This window comes from Podarcis filfolensis (genome assembly GCF_964270895.1).
Source record: "Podarcis filfolensis genome assembly, chromosome: 3".
NCBI classification, from domain to species: Eukaryota; Metazoa; Chordata; class Lepidosauria; order Squamata; family Lacertidae; genus Podarcis; species Podarcis filfolensis.
This window is the reverse complement of record NC_139606.1, coordinates 97,987,369-98,000,942: the sequence shown is the minus strand read 5'-3', so window position 1 is coordinate 98,000,942 and position 13,574 is coordinate 97,987,369. Positions and strand designations below refer to the sequence as shown.

Sequence of the window (13,574 nt, the reverse complement as noted above, 5' to 3'; positions counted from 1 at the left end):
TGCTCTGGTTTGCCAGAAGCGGCTTAGTCATGCTGGCCACATGACCTGGAAGCTGTACACCGGCTTCCTCGACAATTAAAGCAAGATGAGCGCCGCAACCCCCAAGTCGTCTGTGACTGGACCTAATGGTCTGGGGTCCCTTGAAGAAGAAGAAGAAGAAGAAGAAGAGGAGTTTGGATTTGATATCCCGCCTTTCACTCCCTTTAAGGAGTCTCAAAGCGGCTAACATTCTCCTTTCCCTTCCTCCCCCACAACAAACACTCTGTGAGGTGAGTGGGGCTGAGAGACTTCAAAGAAGTGTAACTAGCCCAAGGTCACCCAGCAGCTGCACGTGGAGGAGCAGGGAAGCGAACCCGGTTCACCAGATTACGAGTCCACTGCTCTTAACCACTACACCACACTGGCTCTTTACCTTTACCTTTGCAGGGGTACGCATAGGGGTACGCATACCCCTAAACATTTTGTGAATCTGAGTTTGGCCTCATTGAGGAGCAGTATTTCAATATGAGTAGGAAAGTGAGAGTACCCCAAACAATTTTTTTTAATAGAAAAAAAGCACTGCCTGTGACCTGTGTGACTACCTAGTCTTCCCACCCTCATGATGGGCAGCTTAGCCAGCCACTCCTGAAGGCGTCATTGCTACTGTGACAACCCAAATCCTTTAGCATATTACTGGGTTAATTTATACGGATGTGTGCATATGTGTATGCCCCTATATATAACGGTGTGTGTTAAGTATGCCTATTGTGTGTGCATATATATTTGTAAGAGAAGGATATGGTGCATAACATATTAATTTAGCCTCACACACCTTTTCTATTGTCCTCTCACGAGGATCGCAGACAGCGAAATGTTATACGGCTGCTTTGTTGGCGCTAAAGATTTCGTGGTCGTTTCATAGGCTTCAAGCTAAAGCAAAGGGGAGGAAAAATTCCTTCAGCACCTACTTGAAAACTGTGCCACGCTTTTAACAGCATGAATTCATACAGACACCCAGACAGTGATTGCCGTCTGCTTTCTGTTCTAATTTGGAAATTCCTTTTGATCAACATTGTGCAAAGGATGGCATTGTTCTTGGCAGGCGTCCTGGGAATATCTTCAGAAAGTGAATGTGGCCATACAGATTGTGATGGATACATTGCCAGGGGAGGAAGAGAGAGAGAGAGAGAGAGAGAGAGAGAGAGAGAGAGAGAGAGAGAGAGAGCAGGGAGGAAGTATAGTACTTAAATTTATATACTGTCTTTCTTCCAATGCACTCAAAGGTGGTTTACAATTTTAAAATAATGAGTTATAACTCAATAAACAGTGATAGAAAAAGCCCTCATGTGTTATGTTGGATACCTTCTTCAGCCATGGTTTCTCCAGGTTTGTGACCTAAATCGAAATGCAAGCAGTGATCATGTACTTCCAGTCTCCTCCTCACGCTTTAAACCCATTTTATGATGGATTCAATTTATGCCTAGGATCCCATGGATTTTGAATGGAATTTTTGGATGGAATGGGGTAAAGGATATATCCTGTGGCTTCTTTTCGGTCACCTCACGGTATCACAGCTGTCCAGCCTTTACATGGAGAAGGTAGGCGACTTTGAGCTGACCTGCTCTAATTTGGAAATTGCTTTGGATCAAATATATTGACATTATCTCTAAGAATAAGAAAGCTCTAGGTTTACAGTACTAGTAGCGTAGACGTGTTTTGTTGCCTCTGTGGCCTCCCTTCCCATAGGTAGCACAAAGTGCCATTCAATCCTGGTAGCAACCCTAAAAGGTGGGATATATGCCTGCCCAATGGGATCTCCTGTGACCTCTAGGGGTACAGAGCTTCACTCAACATCGGAAGCTGGATCAAGGGGCACAGCTGTAGTACCCTTTAAATATGTGGTGCCCTTTCCAGTCCTGGGTAGAGTTTGTCTGATGTTGGAGGTGGGAGAATAAAGTTATAAACTCAAACTAAAATGCTGCCGGTCCCTAGCGGGTTGCCCCCACCAATTTAGCCCTCTGAGGCCTGGGATAAGTGTACCTAGCTGCCCCACTTCTGCACGGGCCCCTCCCATTTCTCATGGCTAATGTGTGAAGGGTCTAGAACAGGCATAGGCAAACTCGGCCCTTCAGATGTTTTGGGACTACAACTCCCATCACCCCTAGCTAACAGGACCAGTGGTCAGGGATGATGGGAATTGTTGTCCCAAAACATCTGGAGGGCCGAGTCTGCCTATGCCTGGTCTAGAACAAAGCATGGCGGGGGATGGATAGCAAGTGCTACATCAACCACACATTCTGAAATGTGAAATGGTTTTTTTTAAAAAAATCAAAAATCAAAAATTACAACTCAGTCAGTAGAAAGACATGGTTAAGAGCTGCACATAATGTTCCAGTGCTGCTCTAAGTAGAGTCAAGGGACATCGTGTGACCCAGCGGAGGGGAACAGCATTTCAGATAATATTCAGTGTTTTTCAGCTGTTCTTTGGAAGTCTTCAAGAGGCCTGTCTAGGTGTCTGCTGGTTTCTTAGCCACTCTTTGAAGCTAAGAAAGAACCACTGTAGCAATTCCAACTGCGAAGAAAACTATCCTCTTGCAACCGCCAATTTTTGTAAGGGCTTCAAAATCTAAGCAGACAAGAGGCATAAATATATCTTTATTGGATGCATGTTTGAAAGATTAACCAAAAAAGAAGAAGAAGCGCTTAGTCTTTCAGGAACAACCACATTTGCAAAGGCAAAGAAAAGAAGAAGAAAAACTCTCTTATTTATGTTGGTGGGGAAATTAGTTCCCCCTCGGGCCACATGAACCCATTTCTTCCCCAGTCCTTGTAGAAATGCACGGATTCCCTTTGCTCGCCTGTTTCAGTGCCATAGTTCAGTGGGTTCTTCCTCTCTTTCTCCTCTAGTTTTAATAATCTTACAGAACAGAGAGCCTGCAACACTGCTCAGCATGGAATTCATTAGAAGTGAGCCACTTTTATTTTCAATTATTCCTTCAAGAATTCTTCCTATTTTAAATATTTGAGGGGGAGTGGTTGTACAGTAGCTTGAAATTAAATATCACACACTTTCCACAGATGTCTCTGTTATATGCTACAGGTCGACACTGTGTTTTTGTAATAAAGGCAGGCGCTGACATTTTTCCAAGCGCCGCAGCCTAAGTGTGACTAATGGGTTGGTTCCAAATCTACAGTGAGGGAAAAAAGGTATTTGATCCCCTGCTAAATTTGCCCAGTCCAGCCTTGTGTAGGTCTACAATCTTGTCCCTGACATCCTTGGACAGCTCTTTGGTCTTGGTCTTGGTCATGGTGGCTACTTTGGAATCTGCTGGATTGATTGCTTCTCTCGACAGGTGTCTTTTGTACAGGTACTGTTAACGAACTAGGATTACAGGTAAGACCTCTCCCTTGCAGCAGGTGCTTGTTACATACAGTGAAGATACCAGGTAGCCTGACATCTGGCTGGTTAATGGGGATCAAACACTTATTTCACTCATTATAATGCACATCAATCTCTGACGTTGGTCTTCTGGGTTTCTGGGGTTTTTCCTGTTGTTATTCTGTCTCTCACAGCTACAGTAAACCTACCATTAAAATTATGGACTGGTCATTTCTTTGTCAGAGGGCAAATGGGCAAATTTAGTAGGGGATCAAATTGTACTCCTATCCCATTCTTTGTACAAACTGATGCAAAACTGAGTTGAATCCGGAGCTGAGTCTTGAGTCATCCATTGAACCGAAAGCGAGTGTTTTTGTTCATTATTGTCCTCCCTGTCTTTTTAGTACAAACCTTGGTTTCTGATGGTGTATGGCATGGCAGCCTGTTGGTTTCTGCTTGGTACCAATGGTTTGGCAGTGATTTTTCTACATGTAACTTTCTCGTACGGAGTGGCTCAATTTAAGAACCCCTTTCTGATGTGGCTGGGCTCATTGCTTCTGTTGTCAACTTTGCGTGTGTCTGCCCTGGAAGAAATAAAGGTAACTGGTTGGTTTTTTAAAAATAAAAATAATACTGTGATTAATTTGTTTAAATTCATTCATACCGAGCGCTTTATTGTTGAAATAACCACTTTTCAATTTGGTTCTGAAAATGTGCATTTTGAGGAATCTTCTTTTATAAGAAAGCTTAAGGTTTAAAGAATAGTTACCCCTCTCATTTCAGGAATTTCCAACATGTGTGCTAGGGCGAACTAGCACAAAGTACCCATCCTCGGAGGAGGGGTTAGTCACTGTCTCTCTGCATGATGTACTGTTCTGGTTTTGCCTCTGCTGCTGTTTTATGCAGTCCTCCCTGTTTCTCTGCATCAGGTGCATTTTAGGAAGAAGTGTTATCAGCATTGTTGCTGTTATTTATTCAGATTTTTATGCTGCTGTCCATAAAATCTCTTGGTGATTTCAAAAATGACTGAAAACATCATCTAATAAAACAAAAACCAGTGTCCCAAACAACCAGCAGAGGAACTAGCGCAACAAACTGAACAATAAATTTATGACCAAGCTGCTGCTATCTCCAAAAAGAGCAGGACTTCTTTGAGGGGTTTTATAGCAGTGTGGGAGAGGGTGAAGCTTATGTCTAGAACAGTAACTCATGCTAGGGATGGACTCCACCTTGGACAGGCAAACTCTGCTGCCTGAATTCTGCCTAATGGCTTAACTATGATTTGCTTACTGCCAACAAACCACAGTTTGAAGCCATGGTTCGTTGGTTTCCGAACTTTGGCTTTTTTATGCTTCACATATTAGCTCTGTTAGTAGACTTTTCTTTTAAATACCCTAATCATCATTTTCTTTGTCAAGCTGGGCCTTTCATAGTGTGATTCATGATTTCATAAAATGAAGACAAGACTTGTAGAAGTATTCAGTTGCAGATCCATGTCTCCTTTTTATATTTCTGCAAGGTTCCATATTCTGTGGTCGTGCTGACCTTTCGAATCAGCAGGATAATGGAGATAATAAGTGCCTGAGTGTTCTCTCATCCACTAATCGGCCCCACAAACCTAGTACCACTCTGTTTTTATGAGGTCTCTGCATTCTCCTGCTCCTTTCAATGTCGTCAGCGATGGTCTGTGGTTGGTGGACTGCTTTCTAGTCTTATTGGGATCATTTTTCTTAAGTTTCAATGGGAAACAATTAAGGAAATGTCAATCTGTCGTGACTCCCATTGCCAACCTGATACTTTTTCTAGATAAGTTTTTTGGTTTTCTCTGACTCAGAACTTTCATTGTACCAGTGAAATCCCCTCTGACTTTAAGCTTACAGCTGCTGGCTAACGCCTTTGTTCCTGTTACCTACCTATCCCACGTTTGAAAATGGGCGAGGAAATGAGGGTTTCTCATAATGAAGCAGTGATTTTTGCTATTTTAACATTAGTACTGTACTGGTGGAGTGTTTCCCATGCAACCCACTGGGACTAATTTCTGCTGTTAACACTGCTTTCAATGACCTGTGCCTCCAGCTTTTCCACTATAATATGAAATCTGTCTCTCTATAGACACCAAGAGTTGTTTTGTATTACCTTGCTCGGGGCCAACACCAATGTGCGTTATCAACCTCTGGGGTCATCCAAAGAGCATTTCCCTGCTCTTCGACTTGTTCTCTGCTCTTCTGCGCAGATACCATTCGTCTGGTACCCTTTATCACAGGAGTGGGTAACCAGTAGTCTGTGAGCAAATCTTGGCCAGGTCTAAGAGTAGGTCAAGTTGGTCATAATGAAATCAATTCTTTATGTTGTGTTCTTTGCCTGAGAAAGTCTGCCTTGAGGAGGAAGTCTAAACTTTCACTTTATGTTCTTATCATATAAGATATTATGCTAGATTTCTGGTACAAACCTTTCTGGAAGCTGTACCCGTGAAACTACAGGCAGCGACGGTTTTGCGTGCATCCAATTGACGTGTCACCGCTGATGCGCAGGTCCTTTTGGACCAAGGAGGGGGAAGAACGGGGGCAGAATGGGAGGCAGAATGGGGTGTAGCAGGGGCATAATGGGGCAGGGCAGGTTTATGCATGCTCTGTGGAGGCATGCGGGGGATGGGAACAGAACCCCCACACAAAATGGTTGCTGCCTGTACAGATGGAAGTGGTTATGCGTTTTGCCCAAATGAGCCCTCTCTGTGCCATTGAAATTTTCACTTCCCCTGTTAAAGCTCTTATCTCCAACAGCATCAGATCTCTGATCTTCCTTTTACAGTCCTGGGCAGAGTTTGTCTTAATTGCACAGCAGACTGGAGGGTTTTTGGGTTTTTCTTTTTTTAAAAAAGGCAGACAGGAGTTTTAGGCCCAAAGTGCACGATAATGCAGCTCTTCTTTTGCTTTTTTGTGGATTCTTTCCCCAGAGGTCTACAGCCCACAGCAGGATACAGAAAGTGTCTGAATAATGTTACAGACCTTTGTGCATGTGGGTCTTGTGCCGCTGGGTTTATTATTTCTGCCTTAATTTTCATCCTCCTCAGGCCTTATCTCAATATTGATTTCTCTCTCTGAGTAGAGAATGATTTTCGGTGCTGTTCCAGAGCATGCAACGGCTCCTATACAACTTTATACGTATAGTATATGAGCTTGTGCTCTGCTCTGTTCAGATGGGGAGGCATAGCAGCACTCCGGAAGCTGTCAGTCTCTCCAAGAGCAGGCCATCTCAAGACCTTTGGGTGTTTAACACAGAAGATTCAAATTGTGTTCCCTGGTTAAATACCCAACAACTCGCCAACATTTGATGGTAGCTCAAATCTGCCCGAGGCGGTATCTACTCTGGTGATTCATATGGATTTTGCTATATACCATGTAGGTTTTGGTATCATACATGCTGGGTTCTGCCCAACTTTGTGGGTGCCTGGGTGTGACATCATGCGGCAGAAGGCGGTCCAACAGGACCCGCTGTGGCCATGGAGAAGCCCAGCGAGGCCCGTTGCAACCACAGGAAGGTCCCAACAGAGGCCCTGTGGCGGAGACAAAGGCCCTTGTCTAGTCCCCACCAGGGTACCAGAAAGCAGTAAGGCAGCGAGTGGGCACCCAGATGGCACCAGTGTTTGGTATATTCAATAAAGTAGCAAAGTAGCATTTTAGATAGTGGTACCTAATACACTGAGCACTAGAGCCAAAGTTATATAAACACCGAGTATTGTAAAAATGATTAGTTTGTGGTTGTGTGGCATTGAATCCACAATGTTCTTTATCTCCTTATATGTGTGGGTGATATTTCACATAAGTTTTGATCTGCTTTTATTCTACAGAGAGGCTGGTATGCCAGTGAAAGTGAATACTACTTGCTTCTTTTCACCCTGACTGTCCGCTGCCTCTATTACACAAGCTTTGGTCTAGAGTACTGCTGGTACAGGTCTGCCGAAATGACTCACCACCCATTCCTTTGGATGCTGGCGTATGTGTTCTATTATCCTGTCTTTCACAACGGACCCATTATTACCTTCGATGGATTTTATAAACAGGTGACAGCACTTTTGGGTATCTTATATGCAAATGGTGGTTTAGAAGGTGATTGATATAATGGTGATGATGATGATGATGATGATGATTATTATTATTTGATCCTGGCAGAATAGCGATTTCTGTACTGCTCACAGCTGCTGGTTCTTAAGTCCCTTTATAACAGGGTTTCCCAGACTTGGGTCTCCAACTCTTTTTGGATTACAATTCTCATGATCCCTGACCACTGGTCCTGCTAGCTAGGGATGATGGGAGTGTTGAGGTTTCCATTCCACCTTAAGGAGCTGACGTGTGGAACTGTTGCGTGTCACATGTCTGTTCACATTCCAGCACAGCTTGCTGGGAACTTCCGTTGTGTGTATAGGTTTTGTTTTTCCTGTTCTCTCTGAGAAGACAAAGAGAGAGAGAGAATGAGATGACATGTTTCTTTGTCCTGATTTATGATTAATAAATCTATAGTTGTAGTATGCTTTCACAAGCCTCACACCTATTCTGTGTGCACAGTTCGATCTGCTGATAGTGTGCCCTGGCTTTGAAGCCCGGGTCGCTGATTTACGTCAGAGCAGAGGCCGATGGTCTTCACAGAGGGAGGACTGGAAGGAGACGGCCCAGCTGGGGCTAGCCAGCTGGCCTCCCGGCTCTCTGCGTGTTGACAGGGAGTTGTAGTCCAGCAATAGCTGGGGACCCAATTTTGGCAAAACCCTACTTCATAACAACATATATACCTGCTTTGTTGCCATAGCTTTCTCTCATGCCTATGCCAGTCAGGACTCACCAGAAGGCCTCTGGCCACATGGTTTTCTGACACCATATTGATCTTACCACTTATGTGATGCCCAGCCTCTTGGGAGTTGTGTTGCTTTTGTGGCATGCTAAACACACTGACTGTGGATCCATGCAAGTAGGAGCTTTGGCATGGCCTCAGACCAGTGTAGCCACTGGCAGGGCCTGCTGGCTGGATCAAAGAATCCTGTGATTCAAAATTGTCTTTGCAAGATCAAGGCGCAAAAAGAGCTGAAGGCAGCCACAAGAATAAATCCAGACTCATCTATTTCCCCCCCACTTTACTAGCTTAATGGGTTTTGGGAATACTGTGGATGCAATTCATCTTGATTTCAGCAAAGCATTGACAAAGCTCCCCAGGATAATCTGGTTAACAAACTGCTTAAGTGTTGATTAACAGCCGGTTGGGAAGAAATACTCAACCGAGTGATCATCGGTGGTTCCTCAGCAGCTAGAGCGAGGGTGTTTGTTTTAGTGTGGCACTGCATAGACTCTGTTCTGGGACGTAGGGGAAGCGTTTGGGGAATCATTATCAAATTTTGAGAGGTGGCAGCAAAGATGGCGAGTGTCGTGGAAGGGATGCCACATGAAAAGAGGACAAAGACTTGTTTACTGCTGCAGGACTACATCTAATGGGCTTCAGAGCTACAGCAGAAATGTCAGTTGAGTATTAGGAGAAATGTTTTAACAGCAGTTTGACAAAGGAACCAGCTATCTAGAGGGTTGGTGGCTTCTCCTCACTGCAAGTTCTCAAGAACAGATTGGACAGCAATCTGTTGGAGATGCTCTTGTCCTGGGTTAGGAACATAGGAAGCTGCCTTATGCCGAGTCAGGCTGTTGGTCCGTCTAGCTCATTATTGTTCAAAATGATGGACAGCAGCTCTCCAGGATTTCAGACAGGGAATCTTTACCAACCCTACCTGGAGACGCCAGCGTTGAATCTAGGACCTTCTGCATGTAAAACAGATGGTTGTAGACCTTACATGCATGGAGCAGGGGGCTGGGTGTAGATGACCCACAGGGTGGAGGTTTGGCCCAGGGGGGCATTTCCTCAACATCCCTCACACCTGCCAGTCAACTGTGGGTGACCCCTGCAGAGAGCAGGATTGAACCCTCTGCTCCTCAGCTGATGAGTGAAGAGTTTGTTCCTGCTGGGTGCTGCTTCTCCAGCACTCCCCCCGCAATAAATATTTTTTGGTTTTCAAAAATTTTAACAAATCAGTGTCAAACTACATCAAATTTAATACAATTTCCCAAAAAAAGTTGACTTCCTGCTCTTTGTATTAGATGCTTCCCTACTTCCTCCCATTGCTGCTTGATATTACATATTTTTCTCTACAGTGGTACCTCGGGTTAAGTATTTAATTCCTTCTGGAGGTCTGTTCTTAACCTGAAACTGTTCTTAACCCGAAGAGCACTTAGCTAATGGGGCCTCCTACTGCTGCCGCGCCGCCGGAGCGCGATTTCTGTTCTCATCCTGAAGCAAAGTTCTTAACCCGAGGTACTATTTCTGGGTTAGTGGAGTCTGTAACCTGAAGCATATGTAACCCGAGGTACCACTGTAATTCACATGTCATTCATTATACAGTGGTACCTCGGGTTACATATGCTTCAGGTTACAGACTCCGCTAACCCAGAAATAGTACCTCGGGTTAAGAACTTTACCTCAGGATGAGAACAGAAATCGTGCGCTGGCGACGCAGCAGCAGTGGGAGGCCCCATTAGCTAAAGCGGTACCTCAGGTTAGGAACAGTTTCAGGTTAAGAACGGACCTCCAGAACGAATTAAGTTCTTAACCCGCGGCACAACTGTATTCAATTCACATTTATTTATTTATTTATTTATTTATTCATTTATTTATTTATTATGTTCACCAGCACTTTCTCTGTCATGAAGCAGACCCCTGCAGAGAGCAGGGTGGAGCCCTCATGGCACGGGATGATTGATGGGCCCCACCCACTTGTCAGAGTTGGTCTGTGGGATGGGGGGGAGGGGAGATAACGATCTGCCCTGCCCGGCCAAAAGGGTTCCCCATCCCTGCTGTAGCTCTTGATTCCCTGCACTGAGCAGCGGGTGGATTGGGTGACCTACAAGATCCCGCCCAGCTCTATAATTAGGAAAAGTCTACAGGCAAAATGTCAGGTCCCCAACCCCTAAGGGCAGGATTCACCTAATGTGTCTGGTCAGTGGCAGCTCCGTGCAAGGGCTTCTGCTTATGCAATGGGACTTTTCCTCCTCCCCCTGTGCACCCCCTGAAATTGGCTTGGGAGGGTTGAGAGAACCCCCAGAACAGCATGTGTGTGGGGGTGGGGGGAGGCGAATTGTTCTGTCTGGCAAACTGAAAATCTTGCACCGTGCAATGGTGAATTCCTCCCCAAGTGTGCAGGTTGCAAATGACTAAGTTAGTTCAACTGTGAGAATTCATAATGCTCATTTTTAGAATCGTCCATCAGATCCAGGAAAGCGTACCGTATTTTTCGCCCTATAAGACGCACTTTTTCCCCTCCAAAAATGAAGGGAAAATGTGTGTGCGTCTTATGGGGCGAATGCAGGCTCCTTGGCTTCAGAGATAGCAACGCGAAGCCTCCGAAGCCTGCGCTCCGGAGGCTTTGCGTTGCTTCTGCTGAAGCCAGGAGAGTCTGCTCTTTGAGGCTGGCGGTGGGGGAAAGCAGCGCCTCCTTCATCGCCAGCCCCAGAGGATTGGGGGCAGGGGGAAGGCACGCGACGCCTTTCGGCTACTCTCCGACCAGGCTTTGAGGCTGGCGGTGGGGAAAGCAGCGCTTCCCCCATCGCCTGCCCCAGAGATTGGGGAGCAGCGGGAAGGCGAGCGACGCCTTCCCGCTACTCTCCAACCCGGGTTTGAGGCTGGCGGTGGGGAAAGCAGCGCTTCCCCCATCGCCAGCCCCAGAGATTGGGGGGCAGCAGGAAGGCGAGCGATGCCTTCCCGCTACTCTCCAACCCGGGTTGGAGGCTGGCGGTGGGGAAAGCAGCGCTTCCCCCATCGCCTGCCCCAGAGATTGGGGGGCAGCAGGAAGGCGAGTGACGCCTTCCCGCTACTCTCCAACCCTCCTGTGGGCAAAAGCCGCACGCTCTTTAAAGGAGCTCCGCGGCTTCTGCTGGCTTTTCTAGGAGGTGGGGGAATTCCCCCACCTCGTAGAAAAGCCCGTAGGAGCCGCGCAGCCTTTGAAGAGTGCACCGCTCTTGGGGGCTTTTCCACGAGGAGGGAGAAGGGACTGACTGGCCGAGTCCGTCCCTTCTCCCTCCTGTGGGCTTTTGCGGGAGGTGGGGGAATTCCGCCACCTCCCGCAAAAGCAGGGAGAAGGTCTTGGAGTAGCGCACAGGCTGCGTGCAGCCTGTCCGCTGCTCCCAGAGCTGCGGGGGGGAAATCATATTTTTTTCCTTGACTTCCCCCCCTGAAAACTAGGTGCGTCCTATGGGCCGGTGCGTCCAATAGGGCGAAAAATACGGTACCTCTTTTCTTGGCCATCAGATCTAGGCCAATTTCGATGGAATATAGCTTTGAATTTTTGGGACGTCTTGGAGATGTCGTGGGAGCTGGTTGCGTGTGTTCCAAATAGGAGGCGATAAGATTTTCTTGCATGCCTTGAAAGAGATTGTCATTTAATCATAAGGATTTTTTAGCCTTTTGGGAAGCAAAGCCAGAAAGCTCTTTTCAGATCATGCTGAACTCCTGTTCTCATTATCTCCTTAAAAATGCATGTTTCCTTACTTCAAAAATTCTCGCTGATGAGATTTTAAGTGGATAAATGTTTTAAGCATTGGCGTATTTACATAATTTTACATGACAGCGCTCTCTACAGGATGGAAGCTGGGGAGAGTGGGACACAGCCTGACGGTCCTGTTTCTGCAACAGGTGTAGACAAATCTTGAATTTTGGGGGAAGGTGCATTAAAATTTATGTGCTTCACTGATAATATTTGTTGTTATTAGGTGCTAACAGGTGTTGCTATTAGGCTGTTTGTGCAGCCCTCGAGGGTTTCAGACAAAGCTTTCCTCAGCCCTGCCTGGAGATATTGAGGATTAAATTTGGGGACAATTAAATTTCTATCTATTAAGCAATTAAAAGCAATCTCTTGTCTTAGTAGACCACATGAGTCAACAGGCCATAATCCCTTCTGGGCAACATTCTGTGGCTCACTTGCCATTTGGGTCCGTTGTGGGGAGCAATAAATGCCCGTGTTACCATTCTATGGTAGCCTAGATTCTTCAATCTCTCTATGCTCCGTCCAAGCCAACAGGAAACATTATCAGAGTTCAGTGACACAGAGTTCAGCTAGACTGGTGACTGGGAGCAGCCGCCGAGACCACATAAAACCGGTCTTGAAAGACCTACATTGGCTCCCAGTACATTTCCAAGCACAATTCAAAGTGTTGGTGTTGACATTTAAAGCCCTAAACGGCCTCGGTCCTGTATACCTGAAGGAGTGTCTCCACCCCTATTGTTCAGCCTGGACACTGAGGTCCAGCTCTGAGGGCCTTCTGGCAGTTCCCTTACTGCGAGAAGCAAAGCTACAGGGAACCAGGCAGAGGGCCTTCTTAGTAGTGGTGCCCGCCCTGTGGAACACCCTCCCATCAGATGTCGAAGATATAAACAACTACCTGACATTTAGAAAACATCTGAAGGCAGCCCTGTTCAGAGAAGTTTTTAATGTGCAATATTTTGATGTATTTTTAATCTTTGTTGGAAGCCGCCCAGAGTGGCTGGGGAAACCCAGCCAGATGGGCGGGGTACAAATAATAAATTATTATTATTAGTAGTAGTATTATTCCAGCCAGGCAAAAGCACTCCAAGAGGGTGAAAGACAAGGGCTGCTGAGGGATGTGTCTCTAAAGGGTGTGTAGCCTAGGAAGAGGCCTGAGGGCCAGAGAGCGAGAGCGAGACCTGCATTTGGTCCCCCAGGCCTGAGGTTTCCATCTCTGCAATATAGAATAAAGAACCGGCAGCTCAGGAAATAAACGAGAGAAGGTGGAGACCTGTGTGCTTGCATTAGTGAGATTCCATTTCATCTTGAATTTGCAGCTGCTGTATCGGCAAGTCTATAGCAGGAACATCAGCTGCTGTAAGCACCTTTCTACCAGTTCCATAAAACGAAAGGAAAATTACCTCCAAACGAAAGATTTTCAAAGCTGCTGAAGGAATGTCGATACCCGGTTCCCACTAAAAGGAAACACTCTACAGCCTCGATAGATCTCTGCTGATGTGCCTAAATGAATATTTTATTTTATGATTTGGTGCACGAACAGGAAGCAGATGTGTCAACATGCCTATAGAAGTCTGATTGGCATGCATCACCACTGAATTGGCAGCAGCCCAGAAATTTCCAGACTCCCCCACCAAGCACTCTGAAGAATGG

At 46.0% G+C, this 13,574-nt stretch overlaps 1 protein-coding gene across 5 annotated transcripts in view; it reads left to right on the top strand.

Annotated features, from left to right (window-relative positions):
* HHAT (hedgehog acyltransferase) overlaps positions 1–13,574 on the top strand; it is a 179,623-nt gene that overhangs the window by 15,960 nt on the left and 150,089 nt on the right. For all 5 annotated transcript variants that reach the window (XM_083605328.1, XM_083605332.1, XM_083605329.1 and 2 more), the window contains exons 4-6: positions 1,464–1,577; positions 3,763–3,957; positions 7,206–7,418. In XM_083605328.1, the coding sequence (XP_083461454.1) occupies positions 1,464–1,577; positions 3,763–3,957; positions 7,206–7,418 (522 nt within the window). The remainder of the gene's footprint in view (positions 1–1,463; positions 1,578–3,762; positions 3,958–7,205; positions 7,419–13,574) is intronic.